The sequence below is a fragment of the Nannospalax galili genome, unplaced genomic scaffold (assembly GCF_000622305.1).
Source record: "Nannospalax galili isolate Female #2095 unplaced genomic scaffold, S.galili_v1.0 scaffold147, whole genome shotgun sequence".
In the NCBI taxonomy this organism is placed as follows: domain Eukaryota; kingdom Metazoa; phylum Chordata; class Mammalia; order Rodentia; family Spalacidae; genus Nannospalax; species Nannospalax galili.
The window spans coordinates 842393-862738 of record NW_008355800.1 but is presented as its reverse complement, the minus strand read 5'-3'; the positions used below and the strand labels follow the sequence as shown (position 1 = coordinate 862738).

Here is a 20346-nt window from a genome sequence, read left to right as displayed (position 1 = left end):
GAGGGATGGCTCAATGGTTTAAGAGCACTGGCTGCTCTTGCCAAAGACCCAGGTTCAAATCCCAGCAGCCACATGGCAGTTAACAACTGTCTGTAACTCCAGTCCCAGGGGATCTGACAGCCTCTTCTGACCTCCTTGGGCATTGCACGACACAGGTGCACTGACCTACATGCAGGCAATACATGCATACACATAAAATAAAAATAATAATTTTTTTTTAAAAAAGACTGAGGAAACCTTAAAGATAACTTCATTAGTCAGCTAGCTGCTTTGTGGTGGCAGCTGTGGGAGAGATCATAAGAGCAACCTAGCTGGGTGTGGTAGGAGTCACCTTTAGTCCCAGTGGTCAGGAGGCAGAGGCAGGCAGATCTCTGTGAGATCAAGACCAGGTCTACACAGTGAGCTCCAGGCCAGCTGGGGCTTCAGGGAGACCCTGTCTCAAAAAGACCAAAAAAACCCCAATCTACTTAAGTGCAGTCAATCTCTTGAATTACAGGCAATAACAAAACAACTACTCTCTGTTTTAATCCACTAAATTTGGTGCTGTTTGGCTTTACTACAACAGACAGTCAACAGTGTGCTGCTGTGTAAGAAAATACCTCAAAGCTTACTAACCCTAAATAACCATTTTGTTGCATCTCATGGTTTCATGGATTAGATATTCAGGAAGTGATGACTAGGTATTTGTCTTTGACCCACATGTTCATGTGGCATCAGCCATCATGACTAGGATTCTTCTTCAGACATGTATTTGGTGCCTGGCAGTCTATGTGGCCACCCTTGCCCTTCCCTGGCCTCCTCCTCAGGGGTCCTGCGTGTGCTGTAGCATTCTTATAGCCTGGTGATCCTGGGGTGATGTGGCTTGTCACAGAGCAGATGGCTGTCAAGATACTTAGGGTTAACTCTACCTCTCAGCCTGTCTTCGTGCTGTCCTCCAAGCCAAGATACTGAAACAAAAATTACCACCAGTTCTCGGTCTAGGCGAAGTATGGGTCGGCATAATTTCTACCAAACTCTCTTCAGCAAAGCTGCAAAAGACCCACCCAGATTCAAAGAGATGAGGAATAAATCCAATTTCTTGAAGGGATGAATGGCGAATATATATATCTATATATACATCTCCCACAGGGAACAAAGCACAAACTAAATTTATAGAGCAACCTGCTGCCTCATAACTCATTCCTCCCATTTTATGGATCAAGAAACTACGGCAAAGAGAAAGTCAATAATCTGACTAAGGTTATGCAACTTTAAACACGTCCTTCTGGACTCAGAGCCAAGTCTGTAATCCAACCACGAACCCCCACTTTGCTGCCCTTTATTCTGAAATATAAAATCAGCCATGATGCATTTTCTTAATTCCAAAGTGTTGTCTTTAATAAAGACTGTTGCACATGCCTCTGTCACACACATACACATGCATTAGAGCTCTAATTTTAGAGCACTTTGAAGCAATCTTTTAAATGGTACAGTGTGGGTCATAGGCCTACTGCTGAGCCAACCCTCATGGCCCAGCTCTGCTAGAACCACAGGTTTGAAGAACTATTTATTACCTAGGGGAAAGAGGAACTAATAATACTCATGGTATGTGCGCCTTGCATTGGACGCCCATCTTCTCTCCTGTAATGATTATGTTGTGTCTTTGAAGGCTGAGAAGAGGACACCATGAAGAGGCTGATGCTGTGTCCTGGAGGGCAGCATGAAGTCAGGCTGAGCAATAGAATGAATCCTAAGAATTAATTCTAGATCTGTCAGCTGATTCATGATTCACTGTGTCTCCCTGTAAGTGGTTGAGACTAAGATCCCTTCAGAGCCAATCAGAGTTCTAAATGGCAGTTTCTTGAAAGTGGCTGCCCTCGGTAGGTGGACCCCTTGTGCTCATATTCTGTGGATATTGAGTGAATGAAAATTAAGAATATGAAGACACTTGGTACTTTAAGATCTAATCAAAGCCATTTCTGATGAGGAAACAACATATGAACACTAAAACATTTCTTATGGAAATTTAATCTTACTTCATAATTTCCAGTTGCACCCCCTTTTTTTTCCATAATGAAGTAAGCAGCTTTAATTTTCTTTTTAAGAATTTTATTTGGATGAGGTCAGAAATTGGGGGATGCCTCCTCCATTACTCACACTGCTTCCAGCTGCTGGCCTCATGTTCCTTGACACGCTGGAGGGGAGGTGTCCTAGAGCCCTAGCCCTGCTGTGCTGCACACCAGGCTTGACAGCAGAGTCCCAGGCTTATGAAGACCCCTCCTCCTGGTGTCCGTGGTTGCCACTTCATTGCCTGGACTTCAAGTGGCTCTGAAATTCTAGAGGCTCTTGGTGCCCAATACAGCAACTCTTTCCCCCACTGTCTCTGGGCTTTGTGGTTGTATTAAGGACTCTCTCCACTGGGTTTGGACTTTTCAGTATCAGCATCAGCAATAAAGCCCAATGGGTTGGTTGACATTTGATAGCCTCAGAGGAAATCTCTTAAAAGTCTTGGAGTCTTCTAGAAGATTATTGATTTGTTAGTGGTACTTAAGAGTCTCTATATTTCTTCCCCATCTGACTGAGCCCCAGGGTTCCTCTTACCCCTTTCAAGATGTTCTATCCAGTCACTTCATCAAGATATGTTTTTATTTTAGCATGGAAATAAAGCAGGAGAAGGAAATAAAAGAATTTCATAAATTTGGGCACAGACACATTTTAGTGAGAGCACTCTGAAAGCCATGTCTGGAGCTGGATGGCTGAATTACAACATCTTGGCATAGTAAAAATGAAAACAGATTTTAGCTTTGAATACAAATACCAGAAAGTGCCTGTGGTCTCCTCTCTTTCCAGAAAGCATCCAAGAAACGGACACTGCTAGGTAAGGCTTACTCAGAAATAAAATCATTAGTCACTATAAATCAGGGTAGAAATTCTCTCATCCGGCACTGAGAGGGTAGAGACAGGAGGACCACTTGATGGCTGCAGGCCTAGCTGGAAAAAACATCAATTCCAGGTTCAGGGAGAGACCCTGGCTTAAAGAAATATGGTGGCGAGTGAGAGAGGAGAAGCAGGCATCCTTTGACCTCTGTATACACACCCACAAATGAGTATAACCAGTCACACACACACACACACACACACACACACACACACACACACACGAGAAACCCCAAATCCTAGTTTTCGTCCTGCCACCCTAGTTCTTTCTCTTAACCATAACTTGCATTTTCTGTCCTCATTCCCTCTAATCTCAGACCCCCATGAACACTCTTCTCTTGATAGGCTCTGCTCCCAGTTCTCCCAACCTCTCAGTGTGGCCCAGCTTCACATCCCTTTAGTCCTCCCTTTCTTTGCCTCTGGCCTCCTGCTGTCTCATCCCTGCCCTTTCCAGACCTGAATTCTGCATTTTGCCCTCAGGTTAACCAGACGGTGGAAGGTGGAGGGCAGACTGAGCAAGCAAAAGGATGACTCTCTGACATCTGACAGGCACATTCATGCCCAGTTCTGCCACTTCCTGGCTGGTGATCCGACCAAGTCATCCAGCTAGCTACCTCCTTAACAAGTGAGATTTAAAATAGCCCCTTTCTTTGATATGTCTTTGAGGAGTAAAATACTCGCTTGTTGTAAAGCACCACATTTGGCCCATAAAAGGTACTGAAATATTAGGTGTCATTCTCGCTATGATTAGGGAATAGTCCACATCTGTGCCCACATTGCTAACTCTAATACAAATGAATGGTTTCTAACTTGGGCTGTAAGCCAAAGACTTTTACAATGAATTTTCAAAGCCCTGCACATTCTGGGTGCTCTGTGATCGTTCTGACCTGGATTCCTACCTCTCTCCCTGCACATAGGCACAGCACACTCACTCTCTGGCAAACGTACCTAATTCTCCTCTTGTCCCTTAAGTGGCTCTCCTACCCTTTGCATTTGCTGTGGTCTCTGCCCAGAACATGGCTTTGTTCCTCACATCCAACTCATTAACCAAGTCTCCTCATTATAGGAAGGCCAGTCCATTTAAAATCACCCTCTGCCCCTTCCTTGCTTAATTTTGCCTGTAGCATCTACCACCATCTGACACACTATTCTGCATATTTATTATCCGTTTCCCCGGACCCAATGCACATTCTTATACAAATTCAATGTGAGATCAATGAGGGCAAGGAATTTTGTCTGTAAGTTTGTTTCTCCAATGACTAGACTTAGTCCCAGCACATAGCAACTGCTCAGCAAATATTCACTGAATGGGAGGTGGAGCCCTAACTCAGTATTACCACCACAATGGCGCTTACTGAGTTTCTACAAGGAGGGCTGCTTGGTTTTCTGTATTCCCATAATACTTAATAAATTCTTTAATGTCCCATTGATCGCATTGTATTTCTATGGAAAATGTGTTTAAAGCTCTGAAATTTCATCAGATGCTGCAGTTCAAAACCACATTTTATTCAATGAACTGGAACCTGACATTGCAGATTTGATTTAATGATCGCAAAAGCCATAATGTTCTGTGAGCGTTAAAAATTGTATCCACACCATGTTCTGTGAGTTATTCCACAAAATTAAACCCCAGCTTGTGAAAATTTAAGACAAACAAATTAGAAAATAAATCCCAACACAAAGAGAAGTCTAACCTTATACACTGGACTGTAATGTTCTACCTTTTAGTATCAGAGAAACTTTGCTAGTTTGCTAACACACTGGAAGAAAACCCTGAAGAACTTCTGCCTTCTGAACAAACCCACTGATCACTAATCTGCAAAGACAAGTGACCTCAAAAGTCAGTACTGGAGCCCAGAGAGATGGCGCAGCAGTTAAGAGCACTGGCTGCTCTTCAGAGGACCTGGGCTCAGTTCCCAGCACTATATTGGCAGCTTATAACCACCTGTAACTCTAGCTCCAGAATACCCAACCGATGACCTCTTCTAGCCTACACAAGCATGCCCACACATGTGGAACACACACACACACACATACACACACACTTAATTTTTTTAAGTCAATACTAGAGGAACAAACCCATGTAGGTTGGTTCTGAAGAGGGCTTTCTGAATCTGGAAACACACATTATTCACCAACTTTAAGTAAACAAATTTTATTATTTAAAACCAGGAGGCATGCATGTACCATAAAATTCTTGTCAGGTCCAAAGGAGAACTAACCAAATCTTCCTATGTGTTTGGGTTAAAAGTAGTGAGCAAGGGCCGATCCAAATTAACTTCTAAACCACTGATGTGATTGTCATAGACAGCACCACTGGCCGGCTCATCATCTTTTATTGGCTATTGTGATTTGGAATATGCTACATATTTTAAGTCATTGATTGATAACCAGAACTTGCCAGTTCCCATTGGAAAATATCTAGAGCACGCACTTGGGGGAAATGACCTGTCCCGGGGCAGCAGAGGTGACTGCTAAGTGGTATATCCTGTTTGTATTCAGGGGTGATAACAAGGCCAGGAAACCTCCATCTGAGGTGTTGTGACAACTCTGAATGCCTTTGACAGTGATGAGGGTCAACATCTGTAAGCACATTTTAACCTAGAAAAGGCCTTGGTGGTGAGAAGGTGCTTCCGGGGAGGAATTGGGATTCATGTCCAGTTCTGGGTCATGGGTTGCCATCTCATCTCTGCACTGTTACTTTACTGTGGCTATTTCTTCTTTCTCAAATCTAAGGCAATGTAGAAACCTCTTTGTAGAAGAACTGAAGGAGGGAGAGAGGGAGGGAAGGAGGAGGGAGGGAGGGAGGGAAGGAGGAGGGAAGGAGGAGATTTCTGCCAATGTACAATTGTTGGGGCACTCTGACCTATAAGCTAAGAAAACGCAGAAAAGAAGTCCATAGATTGACATCCCATTCGATCTTCCGTGTACAGATCTGGTCGCTAAAACCCACTGGTGGTTTCTTTGGGGCTACTATTATTATCACGCCTCTGGCTCTCTCTGTCCTCTGGATCTGCCTTAGAAATTCTGCTCTCCAAATATGTATTTTAAATACCTCTATTTCTTTTTTTTTTTTTTTCTTTTGTGTTTGTGTGTGTGGCCGTTGACCCCACTAAAGTGGGGGAGGGGGAGTCAACTCAGCTGTGTGTCCTGTGTTAAGAGGTACTCATTAACACAATGGCCCCTTCCAAGATTGAAGGGAGCATTTTAGGCCAAATACTTACTGAGTCCCGTTAGTTACTTACTGATGCTGTAAACATGACTTTTCATTTAATATCTTTTCTTTCCTTGAATACCTTGGCTTAATAAGAAAACTCATGATTTTAAAAAGAATTGTAAGTTTTCCTTGTTGAAAGATATCTTTAGTTTTTTCAGTGATCATTAAAGGGTCTGATCTGAAATTTACCCTTTCACGTGATCTTGGAGAGCAACTTATCAAGTCCAGTAAATGGATCTCTGTTCTTATCTGATTCAAACTTTCTTTGACATTTGGCCCTGTAGAACTTTCCCTCCCTGTGAAATTGGCTTCTCCTTGGGAAAGTACTACTTCCTGGGACTCAGCCCCCCTAGGCAAACTCCTTCACAGTCTCTCTCTCTCCATGTTTCTCTTTATCACTCAGCCTTTAAAGAATTCCATCCCAGGCCTTATCTTTCTATCTGAATGGGAGCAGCTTCAATAACCACTTATGAGACAGTTATCTCCAAATTAGCATGTATCCCAGTCAAACATGCCTCATGAGATCAAGACCCAAATAAGCGCTTGCTCAATAAATATTTAATGAATATCCACTCAATGTCAGCCCACTAGCTACTAATCACATGTGCTGTGGTAGTTCTCTTTGACTAAAATGTATTACGAGACGCTTTCTTCCAAAATGACTTAATCTGCATTGCTAAGCTTGATAAAGATATTATTGACCCCTGGTCACCCAAGCCATTAGCTTTGGGTAGTTTGAGATGTCTCTGTCTCCCTTACTCCCTACCCTTAACTCCCACCCATAACTTTGTCCATATCCAGTTACCCACCAAATCTGAACAGTTATACCCTTTGAATTTTCCTTCTACAGTACCTTGATCTCTGTCTTCAGCTTAATTCGTCATTTTTTTACTTCAGTTGTACTATCATCCCACAGTCAGCATCATAACTTGATATGCAAATTCCATCATTCATTGCCCTCTTCAAACCTCCTGGTTTCAGATCACCTTCATAACTAAGGTCAAGCTCTTTAGCTTGGACTTGAGCTCTTCCTATTGGCCCTTGCCACTGTGGTGTTTGCTCCCCATTCATACAGAAGAGCCTGCAGTGTCCTGCAGAGATTATACCCCTTCCCATATGTACAAAGCCTATCTGCTCATTGTACCCTGTACTGACATTGCTCTTTTAAATGACAGGATAGCTTAATGGATAAACATGTGAACTATTGGGCCAAGAAACCCTGATACCTTAACAAATTTCTTCTCCTCTTTGAGCCTTACTTTTCTAATTATGGTTATTGTTTTTTTTATTTTAAAAATGGACATGTTGAATAAATGAATGATTACATTCTTTTAGTGCCTGCTGCCTGCCAGGCTCTGTTCTAGAAACTGCAGACACAGAAGTGAATGAAACCACTGAGGGTCCTTCCCTAAGGACCATGTGTTCTGTCTGCTGCATGGGAATTCAACACATTACTGTTAATTGTTACTATTCATTCTGGGTAGATACTGGCTGTCGGAGGGACCTTTTCTGTCGCTACTTTCCAGCTTCTCTTGGAAGTTTGGTGCTGATCTTCTAAGATCCTCTACCACCTTATCTGATATCACCATTGCAGGGCTTTAATTGTAACTATGTTCAGTTCTCTCACTACTTTACCTTCCTTGCCCATAGCCCTGGAAGTATCTTGATGTTGAAATGTGAGATTTTTTTTTTTCTGCTTGTTTTATCAGCTCTTAGTACATAAGAAAGCTGATGGTGTTAAATGAACATTTCAGGATACAGTTAATATTATTTTTAAAATAATGAGATTTGCCACTAACAGGAGTTGCTGTGTGCCAGTCGTGGTGTTAAGTGCTTTCAATGCATTATGTAATTTAACTCTACAGAAACACTGTGAAACCAGTATTGTACCTCCTTTAAAACAGAGGAAACAAAATTTTAGAGATGTGAAATAACACATCAGAATTTCATAGCAATGAGTAGTATAGTCAAACCCAGCACCCATGTCTGCCTGAGCCCAGAACCCCTGCTTTAATATGATGCTTGGTGGGGGGAGCAGTTTCTTCCCAAAGATAAACTGGAGCTTGAGGACCAAGATCTGCACACAGTTTTAGATAGCTTTATGGGCACACAATAAAACTTTCATCCACCATCAGAGGTACAAAGACACTTTAGTGTTCTTTTTCTGTAATCTGTGTAACTCATTAGCCTGCTGGGGCCTGAAGAACCAGAAAGTTTTAAGCTTGCCAGCTCACAGTATCTATCACAGTATCACAGTATCTTCCAAATTAGTCCATCTTTGGGTGGCTCCATCTTTTGGACAAATAGCCAGTCTTTGAGAGCCTCTCTCCTTTCCTGTTGTCTGGAGGACAGAACAGGTAAACACGGTTTGTGAAAACATGGACAGTGGTCTCCTTATCTTGTGCTAGTCCTTGGGTTGCACTGTCTAATCCTGCTGTAGCATTCTGGTCCTGAGCATTTGGTTGGTTCTCTATGCTGAACCGTAAGCTGCACTTTTCCCTACAGACTTGGCTGTGGCTTTGTGTGGCTTCTTCAGAGTTGGATATTTCTCCTATTTGGGTTCCACCCTGTGGACTTCTAAAAAATATTTTATTATATTTTTTATGTGTATGAGTGTATTGCCTGCATGTATGTAAGTGCACCCATGTTATGTGATGCCCGCGGAGGTCAGAAGAGGGTGTCTCACCCCCTGGAACTGGAGTTATGGACAGTTGTTAGCTGCCATGTGGGTGCTGGGATTCGAACCTGGGTCTTTTGCAAGAGCAGTCAATGTTCTTAACCACTGCACTCTCTCTCCAGCCCCCAAATATTTTATTATATTTTTTATGTGTATGAGTGTATTGCCTGCATGTATGTAAGTGCACCCATGTTATGTGATGCCCGTGGAGGTCAGAAGAGGGTGTCTCACCCCCTGGAACTGGAGTTGCAAACAGCTGTTAGCTACCATGTAGGTACTGGGGACCAAACCGGGGTCCTCTGCAAGAGCAGCCAGTGCTCTTAACCACTGAGCCATATCTCCAGCCCACCCTATGGATTTTTAATGTCCCTTTGTAGTAATCACGTGTCAGGCATCACCACTACCATAAGCTCAGCTCTCTGAAGCATCTCGAGCTCAACTTCTTGCTTATCTCCTGGAGGACAGACGGAAACTTCTATACCTCAAGCCTTCCTTCTACCCAAGCAACTGATGGGACTTCGCTGTGATGGGGTTGTCCCTTGTTAGTGAAGGGGGGCCTCCCTGGGGTGGGCTGTACCTTACTAGAGAAGAAGGTCTGTACTGTGATGGGGCTGCACCTTGTTAAGCAAGGATGTCCTCACTGGGTGGGTTGCACCTTCCTTGGGGAGAGAGAGGGTCAGTGAGACATTTTTTTCAAAGATAGTCACTTCCTAGGTTTTCAAATGTGAAATCAGACAAGAGAAAGTGCCCTAGATTTTGGCTTTGCCTTCAGCCTATTTGACACCTCTCTTGTAGGACACAGAGCAGAACACCTGAGACCTCTGCTTTTTCCAACATCCCTCATCCAACTGGGCCTAGAAAGGACAGACTTGCTCTGCACTCTTCCCACCTTTTCTGCGTTCCCCAACATTGTATCATCTTCCCAAAGTGAAATTTGCCCTCCTCCTTCCCCCAAGGCTAGCATGAAGAATGGCTGCCAGGTAACCAGATTTATGGGGAGAGGAACGAAAACACATCTGTTTAATGTTTTCAAATTATTACCCCTGTTACCTCTGCATCTTAGAGGGTAATGGCTGGTCTCCGAGCTCTCTGAGTCCCTTTATAGTAGTGTGGCTCAGAGCAGTCAAAGGGGAAGATTTACAAGGGCTCAGGAATCCCTCCTCCAGCCAACTGGCTATCTCTCCCCTTTTAGTTTGAATGTTTGACCATTGTCCCCTCCTCCTTGAGCAGCTTGGGGGGAAAAAGTGAGAGCATTCACTTTGCAAAACTAGTGATAAAAATTAGTTTAAATTATGCTGGACGTGGTGGTGCACGCCTGTAGTCCCAGCACTCGGGAGGCAGAGGCAGGCAGATCTCTGTGAGTTCAAGGCCAGCCTAGTCTACATAGTGAGTTCCAGGCCAGCTGGGGCTGCAGGTGGACCTTGTCTCAAAAAGACCCAAAAAAAATTAGTTTAAATTAAGCCAGGTGTGGTGGCACATGCCTTTAATCCCAGCAAGCAGGAAGCAGAGGCAGGCTTTGTAAATTCTAGGCCAGCCTTTTTGTAGTGAGTTGCAGGCCTGCCAGGGCTGCATAGTGAGACCATACATCACACAGAGTTAAAATTAATAAACTATATATTGAAATTTAAACCAAGTTAGTCCTCATAATAACATCATTTGCTCCTAATATATTTAAATATGGGATCATGCAAAGGTAAGCTTATATGAAATACATGAAAAAAAACTCTCATTGGGAGGGCAGACCCGGAAAACACTGAACATTTGATTTGTAGACAGTATCTTTCAACTTCAGACAGTCCCCCCAAAAGGGGAAGCTTTGGAGAAACAAATCGTAGAGAAACTGACAAGTGGGCCAAGTAACAGAAATAGCAAGAGGAAGTGGGAATCTCCGCAGCAGTGAACACTCCATGTCCCTGTAGCTGGCCTTATGACGTGAAACTTGTGTGCGGCTTTTACACATCTGTTCATGTGTCTTGCTGAGATTTAGGTCAGGACTGGATCCTGATTGCATGAGGAAAAAGAATTATCATAAAACAGGTTCAGATGAAGGAATCAGTTTGTGCTCTGTGAACTCACTGGGTAGGCTGAAAAATACAGTTATTAAAACAGCAGCCCCAAAGCAGGCTATGAAATACAAAGGGAAGAGGGGGCTTTTCTGAGCCTGTCATTACCATCTGGGCTGTGAAACCTTTGATTCCCAGCACAGAAGCTTGACACCAGAAATAGCTGATAACCGGGGACACGTGCTGGAGAATTTTCAAGAATGACAGACTTTGGGGTTTTAATATCTGTATCACAACATGATGAAGCTGATAAGCCATACGGTGTCCAGTGGTGGAGGGAGACTTGGGGGGCGATTCTTGCCCCTTCTGTTTACGTGGTGCCTTTCACACCCTCAATTCTTTCCACCACAAGGAACTTTGGATACCACATCTAATGAGTCCTTCTGACTGGTCTCTCCTCTTGAAGAGAGAGCACTGCTTCCATGTGTTGAGAGTCTATGGCCTAATCCTTGATTGTGCACAGTACCTGCAATTCTATACACAGCCAACTTTTCACAGTATTTTGGATGTGTCTGAAATATTTGATTATTGCCTTGGTTTATAATATCACAGATCACTGACAAAAACATGTCATTCTTTAGTCCTAGTCCAATACTTCCAGTGTGATCTTCAGAAATTTACCTAAACCCTCTAGTTCACTTTCCTCTGCATAGTGCTCAGTGCTCAGAGCAGCAGGCAGCATGGAGTCAGCATCAGATTTTTTTTTTTTTTTTTTTTTTTTTTTTGTCTTTGAGATAGGGTCTCTCTGTAGCTGGCCTGGAACTCCCTATGTAGACCAAACTGGCTTCCTTCACACATAGATCTGCCTGCCTCTGGCTTTCCAGTGCTGGAATTAAAGGTGTGTGCCATGACCCCAGCTTATTTTAACCATTTTTAAATGGGGATGACAGTACATGACTTCTAGGTACTTTATCTGAAAACTACAATTGCAGTAGTACAGAACGTGAATGTTGAAAGCGTCCATATGCTAAATAACGTGGTCACTTGTTTAAGTCACATGGAAATCAATCAGTGATATGAATCAGGGGGCAAAATGAAGAATTTGAAGTCAAAGAGCTGGGTAGTACACACCTCTAATCTCAGCATTCAGGAGTCTGAGAAACAAGATGGTAAATTCAGGACCAGCCGAGGCTACATAGGAATTGCCAGGTTTTTTTTTTTTTTTAGAAAAAGGATCTCCTTTGAAATGGTCGTTAAATAATTTTTTGATCCCTCTTGAGAATTCTTTTATACAGTCTCTTAATTTGCAACCTCACTGTAAGAAGAGGAGAGCAGTTTCCTCAGTTTTCCGTTTTTCTGCTGCTTTTAAGCGGGAGGTGGGTGCTTGGGAGAGCAGAGGAGCATGCTCGAAATGGTACCCTCCACTCCACCCTTCCTGCAAGCTAGCCACCAGGTCTTTGTGGGTTCGTCCTGCAACCTGGCCGTGTTCCCTTTGCAGGGAGCTCGGCGCGGAAGGAGTTAAAGGGTCTCCCCGCCGGGGCTGGGATCCTTTTGTGTACACAGCTGCAGGGGAGCTCGGGAGGAGAGGAAGCGGCGGAGGAAGGCCGGGTTTTCCCTGCCGGGTGCAGGCCAGCCCAGTGCAGCCTGCAGCCCGCAGCGCAGCCCAGTGCGAATACAGGCGAGGTGATGAGTTAGCGGGTTGCTAGGGCGACGGGCTCACGTGACCCGGCTGCAGCCGCTGCTGGGCTGCAGGCGCTATGACGTCGGGGGCGTGGCCCAGTGAGGGGCGTGGCCTCTGGAGGGCGGGGCCGAGCGTGCGGCAGCCAGAGAGGAGCAGAGCCGGAGGCTGCAGGGTCCGGAGCAGCGTGCAGCGAGCGGGAAGACGCAGCCGCCCTCGGCCCCAGACAGCCCTCCGCGGTCAGTTCCCTCTCTCGGGAGTGCGCCAATGCCCGGGCCGACCCAAACCCTGTCCCCAAATGGCGAGAACAACAACGACATCATCCAGGATAACGGGACCATCATTCCTTTCCGGAAGCACACAGTGCGCGGGGAGCGATCCTACAGGTAATGGGCTGGCACCGGGCGCGGCCGGACACGCGGCCCGTTATGTAACGGACGCCCGGGCTGCAGGCGTGCATGCGAAGGCGGTGCTGATGGTGCGGGGTTGGGTCCGTGCGTCCTGTGGGGTGAGCATGGAGGCTGCCGCGGTTGCAGATGGAAAGCATTTTGTGAATAGGTCTGCTGCCTGCAAGGGGTCTCCCTCCACCTCGCCTTCCTCGCTGACAAAATGCGTCCCCCCGCCCATCTCCAAAGGGCTCTGCACTTCCTTTTAGATTTTTAAAGGGACCATTAGGTAGCTGGGACGAAAGGGAGAAAACAAACGGGAGGATGGCGAGGAAAACGTTAGCACTGAACCTGGAGAGCATGCAGGAAAAGATGGAATCCTCCAGATGAAGCTGCGGTGTGCGATGTGAAACCGCCAGATTGATGGAGCTTTGTACGAATTCTGAGCGCTGATTGGTGCAGGGATTGACAGCAGAGGTCACGGTGTCACACGTACACCAAAATTTTCTCCATCGTCCCCCTAGGCTGATTAGAAAGAGGCTGGACTGTTCAAGATCTGAAAGAGAGAAACAAAAACCGGGCGCCGCTGCTGCGTATTTTCTGGGAGTTGGTGGCCTCTGCATGGGTGGGGGAGCCCTTCTGTCGTATTTACAGTAGGAGGTAATTCCTGGTATTTGGCTGAGCTCTGATTTAGGGATGGGGATGGAAATGATCTTGGTCACTGCATTGTGAGCCTTTTGATTAATGAGTTGTCTGCGCGGTTGGCATCATTTTACATTAACATATCTGGCAATATGTTCTGGTAGATAAGCTCATTAAAATTGTTTGCATTGTTTGATAAGGACAATGTGATGGAGAGCGCAGCTCATGTCTTGGGCGGCTCAAGGCCAGACGTAGAGGGGAGACTGATAGCTTCAGTCCTACTTCCTCTAATCCTTTTGTGCTGGGGTAGTTATTTTTAAATGTAACCTTCACAACCACTAACAATGCTTTTGCTTTGAAGCAGAGCTCACATACCTGTAAAAGGCATCCTCTGAGCCAGTGAGCAACAGGAAATAACTCTTCTTTTTAAGAAGCCTTCATCTGAATACTTAATTATATTCTGGGCAGAATATCCTATGTGTATAGATGCTGTATGCATATTGTACAGTAAGACCCAAAGTACCCCGTTTCCTTTCTCTTTAAGCAAACACACCATTTAGAGTCGACACTCAAAAAAATAAAAAACAACCCTTTGCGCTGTCATCTCTGGCAGTTACATAAATACTCAGAGTTAATTTTGGCTGTGCCCATGAGGTCACCAAATCTCATGTCTTATGGTTCCAATGAATGTGTCGGCATGGCATACTTAACAGATTTCAAGGTTTTATTATTTGCTTAATGTAAACCAAAATTGACTCACAACTTCTGGACCTTCTGGGGACTCTGTAATTAGAAAGTTGAGTCCCTTCTCACCTGTCTTCTCTGGGACTATTTCATCCTAAAGCCTAAAAATAGAAGTTTTAAAACAAACAAAATCAAGTTGCTTTTAAACCTCACTTATTTGAGCTGTTCTCACAGGCAATAAATTTGAAGCCCTTGTTTCCTAAGTAGCTATGGCTTTTAGGATGTAGCACACATATTACCATGAGGGCCAAAGGAAATTGTTTAGTTGGATTTTATTACTCATATGAACTCAACTCAAAATGGCATTGGAAGGTTTGGAGAGATGACTCAGTGGTGAAGAGCACTGGCTGCTCTTCCAGAGGACCTGGGTTCAGTTCCCAGCACCCACATGGCAGCTCACAATCATCCATAACTCCAGTTTCAGGTTATCATTCAACACCCTCTTCCAACTTCCATGGGCATTTCATGCATGTGATGCACTTACATACATGTACATACATGCAGGCAAAAGATTCATACACATAAACTAAAAAATAAAAATTTTTAATGGCAATGGAAAATCATTTGACAGAAAGAAATTAAATGTCAAGTCCTGTGATAATGTATTGCTTTAAAATGAAATTTTATTTGCATATTTCATTCAAGTGAATACTTTCATTTTCTGAATGATTTCTACTTTGATTTCTGATTCCCTATTGTGGCATCAAAATTTTATAAACACACATACACACACAAACAGAATTTTGGTAAAAATCTGGCTAAACAAATTAAGTCACTAAAAGCATCATTGTGCGTTTGTATTTTATTGAATAGGATTACTGGATCCTGTAGTAAGAGATCCTTAGGTTCAATGAAGAGAGAAACCTCCAGATTTTCGTTTGTGCTGTCTGTGCCCAGGGTGCACGTGAGACAAGCACACTGTTTCCCTTAGTCTGGATTCCTTCAAAGTGGACGAGTGTGTGGTAGAACTACTGTGCGTTTTTTTGTGTTTTGTTTTGGTTTTTTTTTTTTTTTTTTTTTTTTTTTTTTTTTTTTTGGAGAGACCTAAGGGATAGGAAAAGTGTGACACATTTTTCTACCCAGGAAGCATTCCATCATCATTTTGGCATCCCAAGACTGGAATAATGTAGCCATCTAATTGCCTAGGAAACTTGGAAGGCAGCTTGAAAACCATAATAGAGATTTAACCAAGTAAAAGTTTGACCTTGGCTGTAGGTTTGTGTAGCCCTCAACAATGAGATATGTCTGGAAGTTTTCTGTCCCTTGGGGAGCCTGGGGATCCCAGGGCCCTAGCAAGACCAAAGGCAGTTCTGTTTCTAACTGATTCGCTGACTCCTAGGTAGACCCTAGCAGGCTTCTATCTCAGGCTTTGTTTTCTGACTTTGCTTGTTACATAGAAAGCTGTATTATCCTGTTTTTAAAAAGATGCTGAGCTTAACTCCAGGGAAATAATTTCTTGAAAGAGAAGAGCTGTGGGCTGGAGGTGCAGCTTAGTGGTAGAGTGCTTACCTAGCATACATGAGGCCCTGGGTCCCATCCACAGTAACACACATGCACGCACGTGCGCATGCACACACACACACACACACACACAGAGGTAAGTAAACACAGGAAGAATGCTTTGTTACTGAAGAGGGATTCTTTCAGGGCTTCTTAGACTGGAATACACCTTGCCTTGCTCTTAGTGGCATTTCGAGACAGCTAGAAGACTAGACAGGAGGACAGTGCCCCCTTCCCCCACTAATGTACAAACAGTCATTCTTTTTTTTTTTTTTTTTTTTTTGAACTAGATTATCCACAAATAAAACTGACCTAGATATTGTAAGTCAGGTATCCATGTGTATAAACAGGGTCCATTTTTGACCTGGAGTAGAATAGGTGATAAATCATTACTGAAATGCCCATGTGCTTTAATTAGAAAAGCAAGCTTTCCTTTAGAAAATCACCCCTGGGTTGGAGATTTTACTTGAAAAGATCAAGTGCCAAAATGGGCCCAGTAGAGCCACTTGCACACATTTTCACATCTCTAGCCCCAGCTTCCCTGCTGTGTTTAGGAGCAGCTAGAAATCCATATATTTCAGGAGCGTCTTAAAAAATAAATGTGGTGAGGGCCATCCGAGATGACACTGTTTAATTCAGAGAGCGAATGAGTCGTGCTCTAGGTCTCCCTGGAGAGAATACTCCCAAAGCTCTGTTCCACGCAGATGCCTCTCGGAAATGAGATTTATTAACTGGCCTTCTGCCCACCGCATCTTTGTTTGCATACTCCAGGCTTTTGAGAGTGATTGTGTAGAGAAGACTGTCTCAGAATGGGTGTTCGAACATGCAGCTATGGTAGCACAGGTCTGAATACTTTTTTAAAAAAATTACTTGACCCCAGGAAATGAACCGTAAAGAAAGGCAAAACTAAAATGTAAGCCCCAAATATTGGGTTAAAACATCCAGCTTTTGCCAGTTTAAAAAAAAAAAAAAAATGAACTGTCATTTAGGAAAACAAAAAGAAATATCATATGTGTGGATTTATAAAATAGAGGATTGTGAAAGTGTTTTCTGTTCCGTGGAAGCTATGGGAATGAGGCTCAGTTACCAGAATGTAGATTTCAGATATCACCCAGAACAGCAGCTCTAAACACCAAAACATGGAATGTTTAGTCTTTAATATTTTACTTAGTGCTTATAAAACCAGAGGAATCGTTACTTTCTGCTGTGATAGGTGCTCAACTTGGGAACTTCTTTTTGGGGTCCTTCCTCAGAGCTTCTGTGATGGCATGGCCCACTGGGTTCTCCTGCCTGGGGAGAGACCTACCTGTTCTGCATGGGTCATGGTATCTGTTTACTGTGAGGGATTTAACACAGCTGCAGTGCGAACTCATCCTCTGGAATTTGGAAGCTTGAATGCCTGATGGAGCATCTTTTCTGTGGATGGGGACATGTTGAAGCTGCAGTGAATGATCCCTCAAATTCAAGGAGGGGGAAGTCCTGGGAGCAGTGGAAATATTCCCTTAGGATGGGAGAACTTGATAAATATTTCATTGTTTTCTCTGGTCAAGGTCCATGCTCGATGACCCTTCAAGGACCTTGAGTTCTAGCAAAGTTGGAGGTATAAACTGCTCATCCTGAGGCAGATTTTCATTGCTCTCAATGTTTTGCTTACTCTGCTAGCAAAAGTAGTTTGCATTTCCTGAGCCCATGGTGACTCAAAACAAGAAAAGATACCCTGGAGGCCAGTAGGCTGTAAGAGGCTGAGAGACATACTAGCAAAACAAATGTTATCAGTGAAAAGAATGTAGGCTTTAGACTCAGACAAGGTCCTCACTGGCCTGACCAGGTGCCTAGTGGACAGTTGTGGGAAATGGCAGAGGTACCGAGGAGAGGCAGGCAGGGCGGTGGGGACTTAGAAGAAAAAAGCCCTGAAGCTTGTTACCTGGCAGTGCCTGGTTCATCAGTGTGAAGGATGGTTCCTTGTCATTTAGTGCTTTAGGATGGGTAGATGTGGCTAAGGAAGCTGTCCAGAACATTCTATATGACGCTGGACCAATCCCAGAGACCGAGGCCCCAGAAGTGAACTCCAAGTTTACCCTGGGTCGTCTGATCTTTTAAAATTTCACTTTCAAGCACAAATGGATTGCACTTCTCCTATTAACGGCATCTTTTCCCACAATGAATTGTGTTGGAATACATATGTTAGAGTATTTTCAAAAGCTGGGTATGGTGTCACATGCCTGTCATCCCGGCACCGAAGGAAGGAGGATCAGGTATTCAAGGCCAGCCTAGGCTACATGATATCCTGTCTCAAAAAAGAAAAAGAAGGGTTTCAGGCTACTTTTTATCTATGTGACTATGCAATCCTTATACTAAATTGGATATATTGTCTTACACATTGTTCAAATGACTCTGTTTCTTATAACACTCCATACACATCTCATTGGTATTCTGTGAGTCTAGTTCTTAGCTCATCTTAAGATCCTGATTGTTTATCTTGATGTTTTTGGCCCTTAGTATTTATTCCTATTTTGAGAGAATTCTTCCAAAATGGAAACCTCCAATTCACATACGCAATAATTAAATAAATATTATACAACTTTACTTTACTTTTTACTTTAATGAATCTAAAGTTTTGTTAATTGTCTAAAGGTGGACTATTATCTTAAGAAAAACAAAATACCAGTAAAGTAAGGTTGAACAGAGTTTTATAGGGCAATAAGAAATAATTGCTTAGTAGGTTACTGAAAAAAAATAAATAAATAACCATGTACATTTTCCATGTCAAATCTCCCCAGGTTAATTAGGATTTTATTCACTTGAACCAGGTCAGACTTTCTTAAAGCATCCATTTTCTTTTTTATAAAAGAGCAGAAGTTGCTGACAGAGATTCAGGGTGATCAGATTGGTGGTAGCTTTTACTGGTGGTGCTCTTCTGTGCTTAGTAAGAAAACAGGATATGAACTTAGTACGCCTGATTTGTCTATGTCTAGCTTGGTTACATTGCGTTAAATTACCAAGCCAAAAAAAAATCTGATTTGGGTCATGATTTTGGAATAGAAAAAGACTAAGGAGAAGTACATGGCAGGCATGTATGCACAAGCACATGTAGCTATGAACATACATGTGCACGTTGCTGAAAGTCTGTAAACCTGTTTTTTTTTTTTTTTCCCAACATATGTTTTTCAACACCAGTACTATACTTCCTAAAGTCATTCTGGCCATCTGTAACGTTTTATGAGACAGCCTTGTGGAAATACAGATTTTAATTGTACACAGAGGGCTATGTGCATTGAAGTTCACCTGTAATCCTGGCACTTAAGGATGCTGAGACAGGAGGGTCTTGAATTTGAGGCCAGGCTGGGAAACATAACAAGAACCTAACTCTTTAAAAAGTTATCGTATAAGAATTGTATAAGAAGGTTTATGATCAGTGCTGCTCGGTGCCTTAGCCGAGATGACAGCACGTTTCTTGAGAGGCCTGCAGTACTGTATGTTTTGTTTCACCTCGTTTTAAATGCATTAATTAATTGCTCTTTATTTAGTGTCCACCCACCCACCCTTTGATGGAAGATGACTCAGCAAATACACCTGAGGCAGTGACATGGCATCCTTCACTTGAGAGCCCTCCATGACGCTCTGCAAGGGTTTTGCTTGGTGCCCCACAAATCAGGAGAAGGTGGAGTTACTAAAATGGGATCCTGGATACCACCCTACCCCCTCCTCTACCACAGGATGCCCAAACATGTTTTCACTATTTCATGGAAATAGTGCATTTTTTTAAGCTACTGCCATTCAGTTGTTATGATGTTAAAATTTAAACTCCAATTCTCCCTTCAGCAAACTAACTTGCTTAGATCTGCCAATCTCCACCTGGGTCCCTTGGAAGACAATAATAAATAATGCACAGCACCTTGCTGAAAGAGAGGGCCAGAGCCCTGGGTAGTAGGCGAGAGAGTTTCTGGTAAAGGGGCCCATGATGCAGAGATGCCCACACATGGCCCCAGAGAGTACCCAGAGTGTCAGGTTTTTTTCTGGGATATGGCTGATGTTAGTTCAGCTGACTTTAATGAAAGTAGGTTTTTGATGACTGTGTGAATACTTGGTAAGGGCAAAATGATCATTCCTATTATTGTCAAAAGTTTTCAGACATGGAGTATGGAGATAACTATTTGAATGTTTGCATAGCCCTACTTAACTATGATTCTATATGTGGTTTATGAACAGCCTTGAGGCACCGATCAGAGCACCGTCGAATGACTTTTGTGGTAGGAAGCCCACTTTTTTTTTCTTTTTTTTTAAAAAAGTCACTTGAGGGAAAGTACAAGGCTTTTTCTCTCTTGATCTCTTTGTTTTTTATGATGTATATACTGGCTATCACTCAGTTAAAATTAGTACGGAACTGCGTACCAACTTTTATGTGAACAGTGAAACGAGACCATTCATATTCACTTGATTTGCCTGAATAAATGGAAGGGTGGGAAGCGGTAAGGGCGGGAGCTGGGCAGGTGAGTTGCTGTATGCTTTTTTTTGGGGGGGGGTCTTTTTGAGACAGGGTCTTCCTGTCACTCCAGCTGGCCTGGAACTCACTATGTAGACCA

The 20346-nt window shown here is 43.4% G+C and overlaps 1 protein-coding gene across 3 annotated transcripts in view; it reads left to right on the top strand.

Annotated features, from left to right (window-relative positions):
• Window positions 1–20346, top strand: part of Mapre2 (microtubule associated protein RP/EB family member 2) — a 166922-nt gene that overhangs the window by 49637 nt on the left and 96939 nt on the right. For 2 of the 3 annotated variants that reach the window (XM_017803358.2, XM_008853707.3), the window contains exon 1: window positions 12583–12877. The exons of the other annotated variant lie outside the window; for it this stretch is intronic. In XM_017803358.2, the coding sequence (XP_017658847.1) occupies window positions 12759–12877 (119 nt within the window). In that variant the 5' untranslated portion in view covers window positions 12583–12758. Of the gene's footprint in view, window positions 1–12582; window positions 12878–20346 lie in introns of those variants that run through there. 3 annotated transcript variants of the gene reach the window in all.